Source organism: Rattus norvegicus, chromosome 14, assembly GCF_021556685.1.
Source record: "Rattus norvegicus strain SHRSP/BbbUtx chromosome 14, alternate assembly SHRSP_T2T, whole genome shotgun sequence".
In the NCBI taxonomy this organism is placed as follows: domain Eukaryota; kingdom Metazoa; phylum Chordata; class Mammalia; order Rodentia; family Muridae; genus Rattus; species Rattus norvegicus.
Genome location: NC_141547.1, coordinates 4,720,368 through 4,734,692, shown reverse-complemented (window position 1 = coordinate 4,734,692; position 14,325 = coordinate 4,720,368). Strand labels below are relative to the sequence as shown.

Here is a 14,325-nt window from a genome sequence, read left to right as displayed (position 1 = left end):
TGACTCTGTAGAAAACAGGCAGAGCAGAAACATGAAATCAGTTTAAGTCTCTATAGTCCCCAAGCAAGGCCTGAACCCAAACTACAAAGTCACCAATAAGTTAGTAACAACTCAGCAGCACCTCAGAGGTGGGTCACGCACTAGGGGAAACTGACAACTACCATCTGCTGTGTGAACAGGAAGACTGTGATACCCGGCCTTTCCGGAGCTACTCAAATGGTGGATAACCGGTCCTGTGGCCAAAGAAGAGATCTGAACAACAAGCCAGACTGTTAAATTAACAAAACATCCTGTCACCAAATTAATCACCGGTATTTAAAGTGGAGAAACCCACACTCAGTAAGTCTGCACAAGAGTCAAACAGCAGCCCTGATACCCCCTGTTCTCTTTGCAGGCCCTGTGAATGGAGGAGCTCTCACAGCAACAGGCGACCGTACCCGCAGATGTGAAGTACTCCAGAGCGTCCCGTGCAGGTCCATGAAACATGAGTTTTCCTGAAGCCACTAAGGTGAGGCTATCAAAGAATCTGAAGATGGAGTACTGAGGCTGATTGATGGAGAAGATGACTGTCCTTCCCTTCATCGACATCCTAAGTTCAGAGAAGGAGACATGATAAGTCGCTGGACACCAGAACCTTGAAATTCTCGTCAGAATATTTCATTCCTGACATTATACTCTTTATTCCCATTTCAGGTGGAATTTTTGTTTTTTGTTTTTTGTTTTTTTTTTTTAGTTTAAAAGTTTTTTATTGGATATATTTCTTTATTTACATTTCAAATGTTATTCCCCTTCCGGATTTCCTGTCCATAAGTCCCCTATTCCCCTCCCTCTCCCCCATAAGGGTGTTCACCCCCATCCACCCTCCCTTACCACCACGGCTGATATTCCCCGGCACTGGGGTTCCAACCTTGGCAAGACCAAGGGCTTCCCTTCCACTGGTGCCCCAACAAGGCTATTCTCTGCTACATATCTAGTTGGATCCCTGGGTCAGTCCATGGTATAGTCTTATGGTATTAGCTTAGTCCCTGGAAGCTCTGGTTGCTTAGCGTTGTTGTTCTAATGGGGTTGCAAGCCCCTTCAGCTCTTTCAATCCTTCCTTTAATTCCCCCAATAGGGTCTTGCTCTCAGTTCAGTGTTTTGCTGCTAGCATTGACTGTATTTGACATGCTTTGGTTGTGTCTCTCAGGAGATATCTATATCTGATCTTTTCAGCATGCATTTTTTAGCTTCATCAATCTTATCTAGTTTTGGTGGTTGTATATACATGGGCCACATTTAGGGCAGGGTCTGAATGGACATTTCTTCTGTTTCTGCTCTAAACTTTGCCTCCATATCTCCTCCTATGAATATTTTTGTCTCCCTTTTATAAAGGAGTGGAAGCATCCGCATTTTGCTCATCCTTCTTCTTGAGTTTCCTGTGGTCTGTGGATTGCATCGTGGATAATTCGAGCTTTTGGGCTAATATCCACTAATTGATGAGTGCATATTATGTGTGTTTTTCTGAGATTAGATTACCTCACTCAGGATGATATTTTCTAGTTCATTCCATTTGCCTATGAATTTCATGAAGTCATTGTTTTTGATAGCTGAGTAGTACTCCATTGTGTAAATGTATAACATTTTTTGAATCCCTTCCTCTGTTGAAGAGCATCTGGGTTCTTTCCAGCTTCTGGGTATTATAAATAAGGATGCTGTGAAAATAGTGGAGCATGTGTCTTTTTTATATGTTGGAGCATCTTTTGGGTATATGCCCAAGAGAGGTATAGCTGAATCCTCGGGCAGTTCAATGTCCAATTTTCTGAGGAACCTCCAGAATGATTTCCAGAATGGTTGTACCAGTTTTCAAGCCCACCAACAATGGAGGAGTGTTCCTCTTTCACCACATCCTTGTCAGTATCTGCTGTTGCCTGAGTTTTTGATCTTAGCCATTCTGACTTGCGTGAATTTGAATCTCAGGGTTGTTTTGATTTGCATTTCCCTTATGACTAAAGATGTTGAACATTTCTTTAGGTGTTTCTCAGCCATTCGGCGTTCCTCAGCTGATAATTTTTTGTTTACCTCTGTACCCCATTATTAATAAGGCTCTCTGGAGTCTACCTTTTTGAATTCTGTGTATATTTTGGATATCAGCCCTCTAGCAAGTGTAGGATTGGTAAAGATCTTTCCCGAATCTGTTGGTTGCCATTTTGTCCTAATGACAGTGTCCTTTGCCTTACAGAAGCTTTGCAGTTTTATAAGGTCCCATTTGTCCATTCTTGATCTTAGAGCATAAGCCATTGGTATTTTGTTCAGGAAATTTTCCCCAGTGTCCTCGTGTTCAAGACTCTTCCCCACTTTTTCTTCTATTAGTTTGACTGTATCCTGCTTGATGTCAAAGTCCTTGATCCACTTGGAGCTTACCTTTGTCCAGGGCAATAAGAATGGATCAATTTGCATTCTCCTACATGCTGATCTCCAGTTGAGCCAGCACCATTTGTTGAAAATACTGTCTTTTTTCCAGTGGATGGTTTTAGCTCCTTTGTCAAAGATCAAGTGACCACAGGTATGTGGGTTCATTTCTGGGTCTTCAGTTCTGTTCCACTGATCTATCTGCCTGTCTCTATTGCTCTGTAATACTGCTTGAAGTCAGTGACGAAGTTCTTTTATTGTTGCATACAATTTTTGCTATCCTGGGTTTTTTGTTATTCCAAATCGATTTGCAAATTGCTCTTTCTATCTCTATAAAGAATTGAGTAGGAATTTTTTGGGGATGGCATCGAATTTGTAGATTGCTTTTGTCAAAATGGCCATTTTTACTATATTAATCCTGCCAATCCAAGAGCCTGGGAGATCTTTCCATATTCTGAGATTTTCTTCAATTTCTTTCTTGGGAGACTTGACGTTTTTGTCATTCAGATCTTTCACTTGCTTGGTTAAAGTAACACCAAAATATTTTGTTATTTGGGACTATTGTGAAGGGTGTCATTTTCTTAATTTTTCTCATCCTGTTGATCCTTTGAGTGGAGGAAGGCTACTGATTTGTTTGAATTAAATTTAAACCCAGACACTTTGCTGAACTTGTTTATCTGGCTTAGTAGTTCTCTGGTAGAACTTTTGGGGTCACTTAAGTATACTATCATATCATCTGCAAATAGTGATATTTTGATTTCTTCCCTTCCAATTTGTATCTCTTTGACCTCCTTTTGTTGTCTGATTGCTCTGCCTAAGGCGTTGAGTACTATATTGAATAAGTAGGGAGAGAGTGGGCAGCCTTGTCTAGTCCCTGACTTTAGTGGGATTGCTTCAAGTTTCTCTCCATTTAGTTTGATGTTAGCTACTAGTTTGCTGTATATGGCTTTTACTGTGTTTAGGTATGGGCCTTGAATTCCTGATCTTTCCAGGACTTTTATCATGAAGGGGTATTGAATTTTGTCAAATGCTTTCTCAGCATCTAATGAAATGATCATGTGGTTTTTATCTTTGAGTTTGTTTATATAGTGGACTATATAAACATTGATGGATTTTCTGTATATTAAACCATCCCTGTATCCCTGGGATGAAGCCTACTTGATCATGGTGGATGATTGTTTTGGTGTGTTCTTGGATTCTGTTTGCAAGAATTTTATTGTGTTTATTTTTGTGTCGATATTCATAAGGGAAATTGGTCTGAAGTTCCCTTTCTTTGTGGGGTCTTTGTGTGGTTTAAGTATAAGAGTAATTGTGGCTTCATAGAAGGAATTTGGTAGTGCTCCATCTGTTTCAATTTTGTGGAATAGTTTGGACAGTATTGCTATGAGGTCTTCTATGAAGATTTGATAGAATTGTGTACTAAACCCATCTGGTTCTGGGCTCTTTTTGGTTGGGAGACTTTTAATAACTGCTTCTATATCTTTAGGAGTTATGGAGTTATTTAGATGGTTTATTTGTTCCTGATTTAACTTTCATACCTGGTATCTGTCTAGAAATAGTCCATTTCCTCCAGATTTTCCAGTTTTGTTTAGTATAGGCTTTAGTAGCAGGCATGATTTTTTTAAATTTTGTCAGATTCTGTTGTTATGTCTCTCATTTCATTTCTGATTTTGTTAATTTGGACACACTCTGTGTGACCTCTGGTTAGTCTGGCTAATGGTTTATTTATCCTGTTGATTTTCTCAAAGTACCAGCTCTTTGTTTTGTTAATTCTTTTTGTTTCTACTCGGTTCATTTCAGCCCTGAGTTTGATTATATCCTGCTGTCTACTCCTGCTGGGTGTTATTTCTTTCTTTTTGTTTTAGAGATTTTAGGTGTGCTGTCAAGCTGCTGATATATACTCTCAACTGTTTCTTTCTGCAGGCACTCAGAGCTATGAGTTTTCCTCTTAGCACAGCTTTCATTGTGTCCCATAAGTTTGGGAATGTTGTACCTTCATTTTCATTAAATTCTAAGAAGTCTTTATTTCCTTTATTTCTTCCTTGTCCCAGTTGTCATTGAGTAAAGTGTTGTTCAACTTAAAAATATGGAACGCTTCACGAATTCACGTATCATTCTTGAGCAGGGGCCACACTAATCTTTTCTGTATCGTTCCAATTTTAGTATATGTGTTGCCGAAGTGAGCACTGAGTTTTTCTAATAAACGCTTCATCTAACTTGGTTTACATACGTGAGAAAGAAACCAAACTCCATGTTTCTATTTCAAATTCTAGAATTTGTTAATCTGTGAAACATCAGTTGTCCACAGTCCACCAGAATTTTATTGACACTGTAGACTTCCAGGCAGTGTAACCTCAGAGTGAACTGGATCACTAACAGGCATGTTGGCTGATTGGAGGTTCACCCAAGATTGAGAAACAACAACGGAGCAGGTATTAAAGGTATGGTTATATTGGACAATCTATTTGATTACTGACAGTTTCTGCCTCTTCAGTAATTGGTTTTGTTTGTTCTGATCTTGTAATTCACATTGCTAACCACTTGATCTCCCTACTAAATGCTTCAGTGATGACCTCATTTTAATTTTAATAATATTTGCATAAAGGAATTTTGAGATAATGAGCTCTTTCTGGGGATAAGCATTAAAACGCCAAGCAACAGGTTAAGGGATCACAGTTAGTGAGGGGCAAAGCTGAGATTTCATCATTAGTTTAATTCCATGGCAGGGAAAAATAAATGAGCTAAAAGGGTGGTTTTAGAGAGTTGCGTCTTCTGGTGGGAGAACCAGTAACTAAAAGAATGTTTCAAACTGCTATTAAAATGCTTCTATAAAAGCTGGGTATGGTGGCATGTCTGCAAAATCCAGCCGGTAGGATGATCTAGGGAGTCCAATACCCACTTAGATTATGTAAGATTCCAATTAAAAAGTACAGAAAGAGATAAAGAGACAGAGAGAGAGAAGGAGGAAGGAAGCAAGGCCCAGGACCAGCCAGCACAGCAGCATCTGCTCTCACAGCTCAGTTAGGAATCCTGTCCCTGCCTTGCAGGACAGACAAAGGTGAGTTTTTGTTGTTATTGTTGTTGTTTTTCCTTGTGTTATTAGTGCTTTGCCGGAACGCCTGTGAGCACGTGTCCCTGGCTCACATGGAGGTGAGAAAGATAAATTAGATGCCCTGGGACTGTAGCAAAGATGGTTGTGGGCTACATGCATGCTGGGAATTTACCATGAGCCCTCTGGAAGAGCAGCAGTGCTAACCCATCTCTCCATCCCAGTCAAAGAATTTTATTTAAATATTTTTTTATTTTAAAAAATATGAATCCTAGTTGAAGGAAAGAATAGGATTGAAATATATTGTATGAAATTCTCAAAGAATTATGAGAAACATAAAAATCCTCCCAGTGAAGGAGCTTCCACTAGACTGGCGAATTATTTACTACTTAAAAATGAAGACTAACGTATTACAGTCCATGTTACAAAATGGGAAGTAAGGAGAGACCTAGTTCCACACAGAGAGCCATGTCAGCCTGTAAATCAAGAGGGGAAATACAAGTTCAGATGAAATGGGTGAGACCAGATAATGTGCAGAGTAATGGCATAATTTCCCTGACTGACCATTAATAATTCATGAGAAGAAAAACTGTAATTCATATCACAGAATCCAGCAACCACCGGCATGATTAGATGAGGAAGTTTCCTATAGACAACCCAGATGGCTCAATGCGTAAGTCACATGCTGACAAGTGTGAAGACCCAAGCTATGTTCCCAGAACCCACTAGGGAGAAGGAGCAAACCAACTCCACTGAGCTGTCCTTTGACCTCTATGTGCATGCTACCCGCATTCAGATGGACAGACAGACACACATACATACACACGCACACACACATACATGCACACATAGAAACACATGCCCACAACTAAATAAATAACTAAATAAATGGAAAAATATTGAAGAAAATACTTCGTCTAGGGTGCAGTTCCATGAGTGATGGAGACTTAGGAGGACACAGCATGTCAGGTCCTGAGTCTGCTCCCCAAACACTGGGATAAACCACACGTAGGATGACCCCACACAATGAACTAAGACTACCAACCGCATGAAAAATGGACAGCAGGAAGTGTTCCATACTGAAAAATGAGCAAGAAGCTGATCTTAGAGAGTATCCTGAAGCAGACAGGAAAGGGGACACACAGGCAGAGGGACACCTGAGGGGTCCACAGACCAGGGGGTGGCGAGGCCCTGTTTGTTGACCCCCTCACAGGGACAGCACAACGGGGAATGCTCTCGGTTCATGGAGTTACACGATGGGGTGTTAGGATGATAGAGGATGATGACAGAACAGGGGAGGAAGGAAAGACAGAGAGTGCAGTAAAGGGTAAGCAAGAGGCAGGAGCCTGGCTCTTAGTCAATTTTTCCTACAAATTCTTCAGCCACAGGCTTCTCTCTTGAGAGAAGGAAACGTTCCTTCTTTTACTTCATTCTTCCCCAGGTTCAGAAACCAGACCTTAGAAACCATTTCTTCCAACATCACATCCAGGGTGAATCCCTGAGATAATCCCATTTATCCTGCCTTGGGAACACACAGAGAACCCAGCATTTCCTAGCTAAGAACCCCCACATCTCAGCTTCCTGCGGGCATCTGTTCATCCCCATGTCACAACTGTGTACCCTTTCCCATGACTGCATTGCTCTGCTCTTAAACTCAGAAACCTTCCCACATCCCCTGCCATGGGAACAACCTCACTGTTGACAGTGGCCCAGGTGATCTAGGCAAGCTACATTCAACACAACCTATGCCCTTCCCACTTCAGTGGTGACTGTGCAGGGCCAAATTCCAGAGACTCATTTGTAGAAGTCCTCACATCTAAGCACTTAGAATGCAGCTATAATGGGGGACAGACACATTACAAAGATCACTCTTAAATGAGATTACTAGCGTGCCCTAATGTAACTGCCGTCCATTTAAGATTTGACAAATCAGGGCACAGACACAGAGAAGGGAGGTACATGATCCACAGCTCAGTGAGACATGCTCAGCAGATGCACCCTGTGGTTACTAACAAGGAACCTTCCATCCTCTCAGCCTGCTGGGTTCTGGTCTACCCTGTCTCTTGAATGTTCCAGACACATCAAACATGCTTTGCCTCAGAGAAAACCTGCTTTCTCTGCAGCCATCACTCTGTTTAGATCTCTCCACAACCCCAGCTCACTAGTCACATGCTTGAGGGTTTAGGGACACGCTATTTAAAGCAGTGTTCAACCATCACCACAGCCACCCTTCATATGCTCTAGAATGTGTTCTTGATGTCTCTTCTTGGTTGAAGTTTCCCTCGAATAAACAAGAGTTCTGTTACCTACTTCTGCATCTCCTGCACCAAAAATGCACACACACACAACCAGGTATTAAGTAAATAAAACCTTAATGTCCCCTTGGCACATACCTTCTCAGAACTGATATGACATAAGTCGTAGTGGTCAAGTCTAAGTCAGTGGTGGGATCATCCAAGAACAAAATGGGATGCTCGGCGATCAGCTCCACTGCTATACTGGTCCTTTTCCTGAGTTCTTTGGATCTAGGCTAAAACACCAATGACATCATTATCAACAAGAACATAGTCACTGTCGTTTGGTAAACCAGTTTGTTCCAGCAATAAAAGATTGTGTTACATCATTATTCCAAAGAGCCAAAATATGGACACCTGGGAGAAGAAGGAGGTTTTTCTTCTAACTAGAGAGTAGAATGAAGCTCAGGTCAGACTTGACATGAAGCTGTTAATAACGCTGACTATTTGATCATTATCAAGTCACATGTTCTAGGGATACATTGCAACACACAAAGACATGCAAAGTGAGATCACTGTCAAAAGAAATGAGGAAGATGGGAAAGGAGATAAAAATATCTCTAGTAATCATTTAACAACACCCCAACACACACACACTCACACACACACACACACACACACACACACACGCACACGCACACGCACACTCACACACACACACACACTGCTTTTAGCAAACATTACTAGGTGGAAAGTTCACATTGCCTTCCTAGGACATTTTCAACTTCTTAAAGACTTTGTGAATTGACATCATTTACACTGGACAGCATCTAAGAATTCGTGTCTCACCCCTGTAGACAAATCCAAAAGGTGGGACATTCCTCAGGTCAAAGTGGAATTGTCTTTTTAACAGTCAGTGTCAATGTGCAAGGTGAGAGTTCACAGGAAGGTTGAGGGGACACAGAAATGGGGAAGAATTCTGAAGCTTAAGCTCTCTAAACATAACAAGCAAAACCATGATTGAGCCCTACTGATAACATACAACAAAGAATGGTGAGGGATTGGAAGAATGGGGGCACAACAAGGCTGAAGATACAAAGGTATTTTTCTTGATAGTTTAGAATTTATAGGTACGCATCTCTCCTTACTTGGATGAATGAAATGAAATTAAGTTCTCAGGAGTAAGATACTACCTAATGTTCTTTTAAAACGCTCAGGTGAAAAATAGCGTTAGCAAATGTGTGATAAAGTACTACCCACTCAGAAGCCCAAAGACTGGACTTAGCAAGTATACCACTGTGCCGATTATATAACAATCATGCAGGGCCTACGTGTTTCCTCTACATTTCTCACATCGAAGTCTTTCGATGGCTGAAGAGGTTTAGCAGGGAAAAGCCACGCAAGCCTCAAGCCTGGGTTCCATCCCTGGAACTCACATTTAAAGCTACATGCAGTGTCAGGCATCCATATCCCATCAGAACGTAATTACAGTGAGAGGAGAGAATCGTAAGCCATGCAGGTATAGCAACAGCAGATGACAGCCCCTGCCTGCATACGACATACAAGGTGGGAATGGACCCTTGAAAAGGGACCTATGGCATCCCTGTGTGTGCTATGGCACGCAGGCAGGGACACACACATGATCACACACACTCACATATGCACACATATTCACATTCATACACATACATACATATGCACACCCACACTCACACACACATTCACACATCACACACACACACACACACACACACACATTCCTACACACACAAATGCACACAGTAACACACACCATTATTCAAAGTTATCATTAAAAAGTTATATTATTAAATTCTTGAAATCTTTTATATTTCATGGCCTTCAAAAAGTTAATAAATATCTTTATGTGTTGTCACTAAAAAACAAGTAAGCAACGTAGGGCGATGACTACTTATTGTTTAAAACACAGCAAAATGAAGCACCTTATTGAAAATATAAAACCAAGTTATAGAAGGGGCCAAAGGAAACAAATTTCTATCACTCAGGAGGAAAGAAAACGTGATGGATGGCAGCCTTTGTGAGAGCCATTCTTCCCACCAGAACAAGCGTCTTACATAACACTGAAGAGAAGTGTCCTGTGCCATCCTCCTTGCTGTTCTAAGAAAGGGCCAGCGCAGGAGTTAAACCATGAGAATTACAGTCTAGAAAGCCACTTTCATCCACAGCACCAAGTGTCCACTCACCAAACATCTACATATGATCTTCTCAATGAATCAATGTCACAGTGAGGGGCAGGAAGGGTTTGGGTGTAGAGGGCCGCTATAACATTCGCCACCACTAGATGGCGCTGGCTTCCACTGCGCCCCACGTGGAAGGCCACGATAGCCTCCACCATTACAAGATGGCGCTAGCCTTCACCGCGCCAGCCGGCTCCCTTTCAGGAAGTTAACTTTGTGCATGTTCAAGAGTGCCTTTGTGCCAGGTCTTTGCCCACTCCGGGGCGTGCCTTATGAGATCATGTGTAAACAACCAATCAGGTGTGGATGCGCCGCACTAGGGTGTATATAAGCGTGCCATGTTGGCGCGGCGCCCCTTCCTCTTTTAAGATTATAATAAAGTTGGTCACAGTAAGGATTTCTATGTACCCGTGTGTTTCTTGCTGGCGGGAAGTCGCGCGTGGGACATTTGGTGCCGAGAACCCGGGACACAAAAAAGCTACATCATCGCCGGTGCCAAGAGGAGGCTCCGTTTCACGGAAGAAGTCCACAAGCTGTGAGTGGGGGTAAGACTCTGAGAGACCATGTTTAGCCTTGATCTGTTCCAGCTCAGTCCTCTGCCGGATGCGGCAGGAGCCGCTATGGTTGCTCTGGCAGCCTTCGGGTTGTTTCTATTGACCTTTGAGTTTCTAGTCACCGCCAAACGGCGTCAGAGGTCGTGTGGGAACTGCCCAGCTGTAACAGCAAAGTGGAGAGTGTTGGGAGAAGGGCGAAGCGTGTCAGAAACAGAGGGTAGTGAAAGGTTGCAACAAGAAAAGGATCCTGATCGATCTCAAGCACCAAGCCCTTCCAATTCGGAAGCGAGAGGTTGGGGAAAGAAAGCCCTGGGTGAGGAGAAGGAAGGAGATAAAAGGAACACAACATTTTGGGAGAAAAATTTTGTCTTTGTGTCTGTAAGAAGTGTGCTTAAGCTCCGGCTTTGCAGAGTCATACTGATTAGGCTTGATAGAGACAGACCGCCTGAAAATTTATTCAAGAGAATCAAACAAAAGGACATCTCAGTGCCCGTGCACAGCTTGATGGAATTAATGTAATTGGGTTGTGAGTAAAAATATTCAGGGCTGTGTTTCACTTCCATACCATTGGCGAATGTCAGTCGTGCTGCCCAGATAATATATCTCAGTATCTTACAGGAATTGGGTTTCAACACGTTGGTGGACTAGTCCAGGAATTGAGACAATCCATCGCCCATATCGACTCCACTCGAGTGGATAGTCACCGTGAACACCATCTGGTCTTTTCCCTCTTTGTCTATTGTTTGTCTCTGGTGCACCAGGATGTCCCCATGTCTGTCAGTGTATGTCTGTGGTTTTTGTTTCTCGTTGTTTAAATGTTTTATGTTTCATGTTCAAAAGAAACAATGGTAAAAACTTTATCTGCTGGCCGTTCACACCTTGACTTGGTTTTAACTCGTTTCAAAAAGGAACAAATGAATAAAAAACACTTTCAATCAGGTCTTTGGAGCCCTGTGCCTGGAGCCAGGTGTCTAGATTAGCTGGAGAAGCTGCCCAGAGGCTAAGCATCTACACGAGCTGATCTTAAAGGCGCCAACAGCTTCTCAGTTTCTTCGATACAAGAGTTGATAGCTGTTTCTCTTAGAGAGATCCCTGACTTATTATTTGACTCAACAGGTGACAAGGTGCTTCTCTTAAAATCATAGCTAAAAAGGTAAAAATGGTGTTTGGTCTAAATATTAAAGATATGTGTAGCCACTTCAATTTTGTTTCTGATTGGTTTTAAATGTATAAATATGCTCTACTTGCCTTGGTTATGGACTATTGGCTTTCAAGTTATTGGATATCGTTAAAAGGGTATAATATTGGTAACAAAAAGTTGACATAAAGCTGGTAATCTGGATGGAGTCATTCTAGATAACATGTGACATGGGCCAACCTAGGGAGACAGGTCTAAATTGAGGTAATGTTTTTATGGAATTCTTATTCTAGGAACCAGGCTTCTAAAAGAATTTAGGACAATGTCTCTTTGTTGAGGTACTAGAGACTACGCCATCGTGCGTTCATATATAAGAATTGACAGTCAAACTTTGTACTAGTTTGTTGGGGGGTCGAGTTTTGCTTTCCAAAGTTGTGGTTTGCCCTGGAGCTATCGGTATTTTTATGCTAATTTCCACTGCCCTAAGGACAGCTGCTTAGTCACGTACTCAGAACTCAGGTGACCTTGTGGCTCTGTTCTGGTGTCACAAAGAGAACTTAAAGATTGTGATTTAGGATTGCCAGTGTTACATTGACTAACTCAAACTTATTTTTTTTTTTTTTTATTAACTTGAGTATTTCTTATATACATTTCGAGTGTTATTCCCTTTCCCGGTTTCCGGGCAAACATCCCCCTCCCCCCTCCCCTTCCTTATGGGTGTTCCCCTCCCAACCCTCCCACCATTGCCGCCCTCCCCCCATAGACTAGTTCACTGGGGGTTCAGTCTTAGCAGGACCCAGGGCTTCCCCTTCCACTGGTGCTCTTACTAGGATATTCATTGCTACCTATGGGGTCAGAGTCCAGGGTCAGTCCATGTATAGTCTTTAGGTAGTGGCTTAGTCCCTGGAAGCTCTGGTTGCTTGGCATTGTTGTACTTTTGGGGTCTCGAGCCCCTTCAAGCTCTTCCAGTTCTTTCTCTGATTCCTTCAATAGGGGACCTATTCTCAGTTCAGTGGTTTGCTGCTGGCATTCGCCTCTGTATTTGCTGTATTCTGGCTGTGTCTCTCAGGAGCGATCTACATCCGGCTCCTGTCTGTCTGCACTTCTTTGCTTCATCCATCTAGTCCAATTGGGTGGCTGTATATGTATGGGCCAAATGTGGGACAGGCTCTGAATGGGTGTTCCTTCAGTCTCTGTTTTAATCTTTGCCTCTCCCTTCCCTGCCAAGGGTATTCTTTTTCCTCATTTAAAGAAGGAGTGAAGCATTCACATTTTGATCATCCGTCTTGAGTTTCGTTTGTTCTAGGGATCTAGGGTAATTCAAGCATTTGGGCTAATAGCCACTTATCAATGAGTGCATACCATGTATGTCTTTCTGTGATTGGGTTAGTTCACTCAGGATGATATTTTCCAGTTCCAACCATTTGCCTATGAATTTCATAAACTCGTTGTTTTTGATAGCTGAGTAGTATTCCATTGTGTAGATGTACCACATTTTCTGTATCCATTCCTCTGTTGAAGGGCATCTGGGTTCTTTCCATTTTCTGGCTATTATAAATAAGGCTGCGATGAACATAGTGGAGCACGTGTCTCTTTTATATGTTGAGGCATCTTTTGGGTATATGCCCAAGAGAGGTATAGCTGGATCCTCAGGCAGTTCAATGTCCAATTTTCTGAGGAACCTCCAGACTGATTTCCAGAATGGTTTTACCAGTCTGCAATCCCACCAACAATGGAGGAGTGTTCCTCTTTCTCCACAACCTCGCCAGCATCTGCTGTCACCTGAGTTTTTGATCTTAGCCAATCGCACTGGTGTGAGGTGAAATCTCAGGGTTGTTTTGATTTGCATTTCCCTTATGACTAAAGATGTTGAACATTTCTTTAGGTGTTTCTCAGCCATTCGGCATTCCTCAGCTGTGAATTCTTTGTTTAGCTCTGAACCCCATTTTTTAATAGGGTTATTTGTTTCCCTGCGGTCTAACTTCTTGAGTTCTTTGTATATTTTGGATATAAGGCCTCTATCTGTTGTAGGATTGGTAAAGATCTTTTCCCAATCTGTTGGTTGCCGTTTTGTCCTAACCACAGTGTCCTTTGCCTTACAGAAGCTTTGCAGTTTTATGAGATCCCATTTGTCAATTCTTGATCTTAGAGCATAAGCCATTGGTGTTCTGTTCAAGAAGTTTTTTCCAGTGCCCATGTGTTCCAGATGCTTCCCTAGTTTTTCTTCTATTAGTTTGAGTGTGTCTGGTTTGATGTGGAGGTCCTTGATCCACTTCGACTTAAGCTTTGTACAGGGTGATAAGCATGGATCGATCTGCATTCTTCTACATGTTGCCCTCCAGTTGAACCAGCACCATTTGCTGAAAATGCTATCTTTTTTCCATTGGATGGTTTTGGCTCCTTTGTCAAAAATCAAGTGCCCATAGGTGTGTGGGTTCATTTCTGGGTCTTCAATTCTATTCCATTGGTCTATCTGTCTGTCTCTGTACCAATACCATGCAGTTTTTATCACTATTGCTCTGTAATACTGCTTGAGTTCAGGGATAGTGATTCCCCCTGAAGTCCTTTTATTGTTGAGGATAGCTTTAGCTATCCTGGGTTTTTTGTTATTCCAGATGAATTTGCAAATTGTTCTGTCTAACTCTTTGAAGAATTGGATTGGTATTTTGATGGGGATTGCATTGAATCTGTAGATTGCTTTTGGTAAAATGGCCATTTTTACTATATTAATCCTGCCAATCCATGA

At 42.0% G+C, this 14,325-nt stretch overlaps 1 protein-coding gene and 1 non-coding gene across 12 annotated transcripts in view; both read right to left on the bottom strand.

Annotated features, from left to right (window-relative positions):
* The window catches only part of Abcg3 (ATP-binding cassette, subfamily G (WHITE), member 3), an 85,021-nt gene that overhangs the window by 41,948 nt on the left and 28,748 nt on the right, over positions 1 to 14,325 (bottom strand). For all 11 annotated transcript variants that reach the window (XR_015636768.1, XR_015636766.1, XR_015636769.1 and 8 more), the window contains 2 exon segments: positions 7,831 to 7,967; positions 438 to 589 (listed from right to left, as the gene is read on the bottom strand). Coding sequence is in view for 7 of the 11 variants with exons in the window: in XM_087584008.1 (XP_087440134.1) it covers positions 438 to 589; positions 7,831 to 7,967 (289 nt within the window). In the remaining 4 variants the exon portion in view is untranslated.
* On the bottom strand, positions 4,469 to 4,575 carry LOC120096745 (U6 spliceosomal RNA). The gene has a single exon (XR_015637810.1). It is a non-coding gene; the product is annotated as a U6 spliceosomal RNA (small nuclear RNA).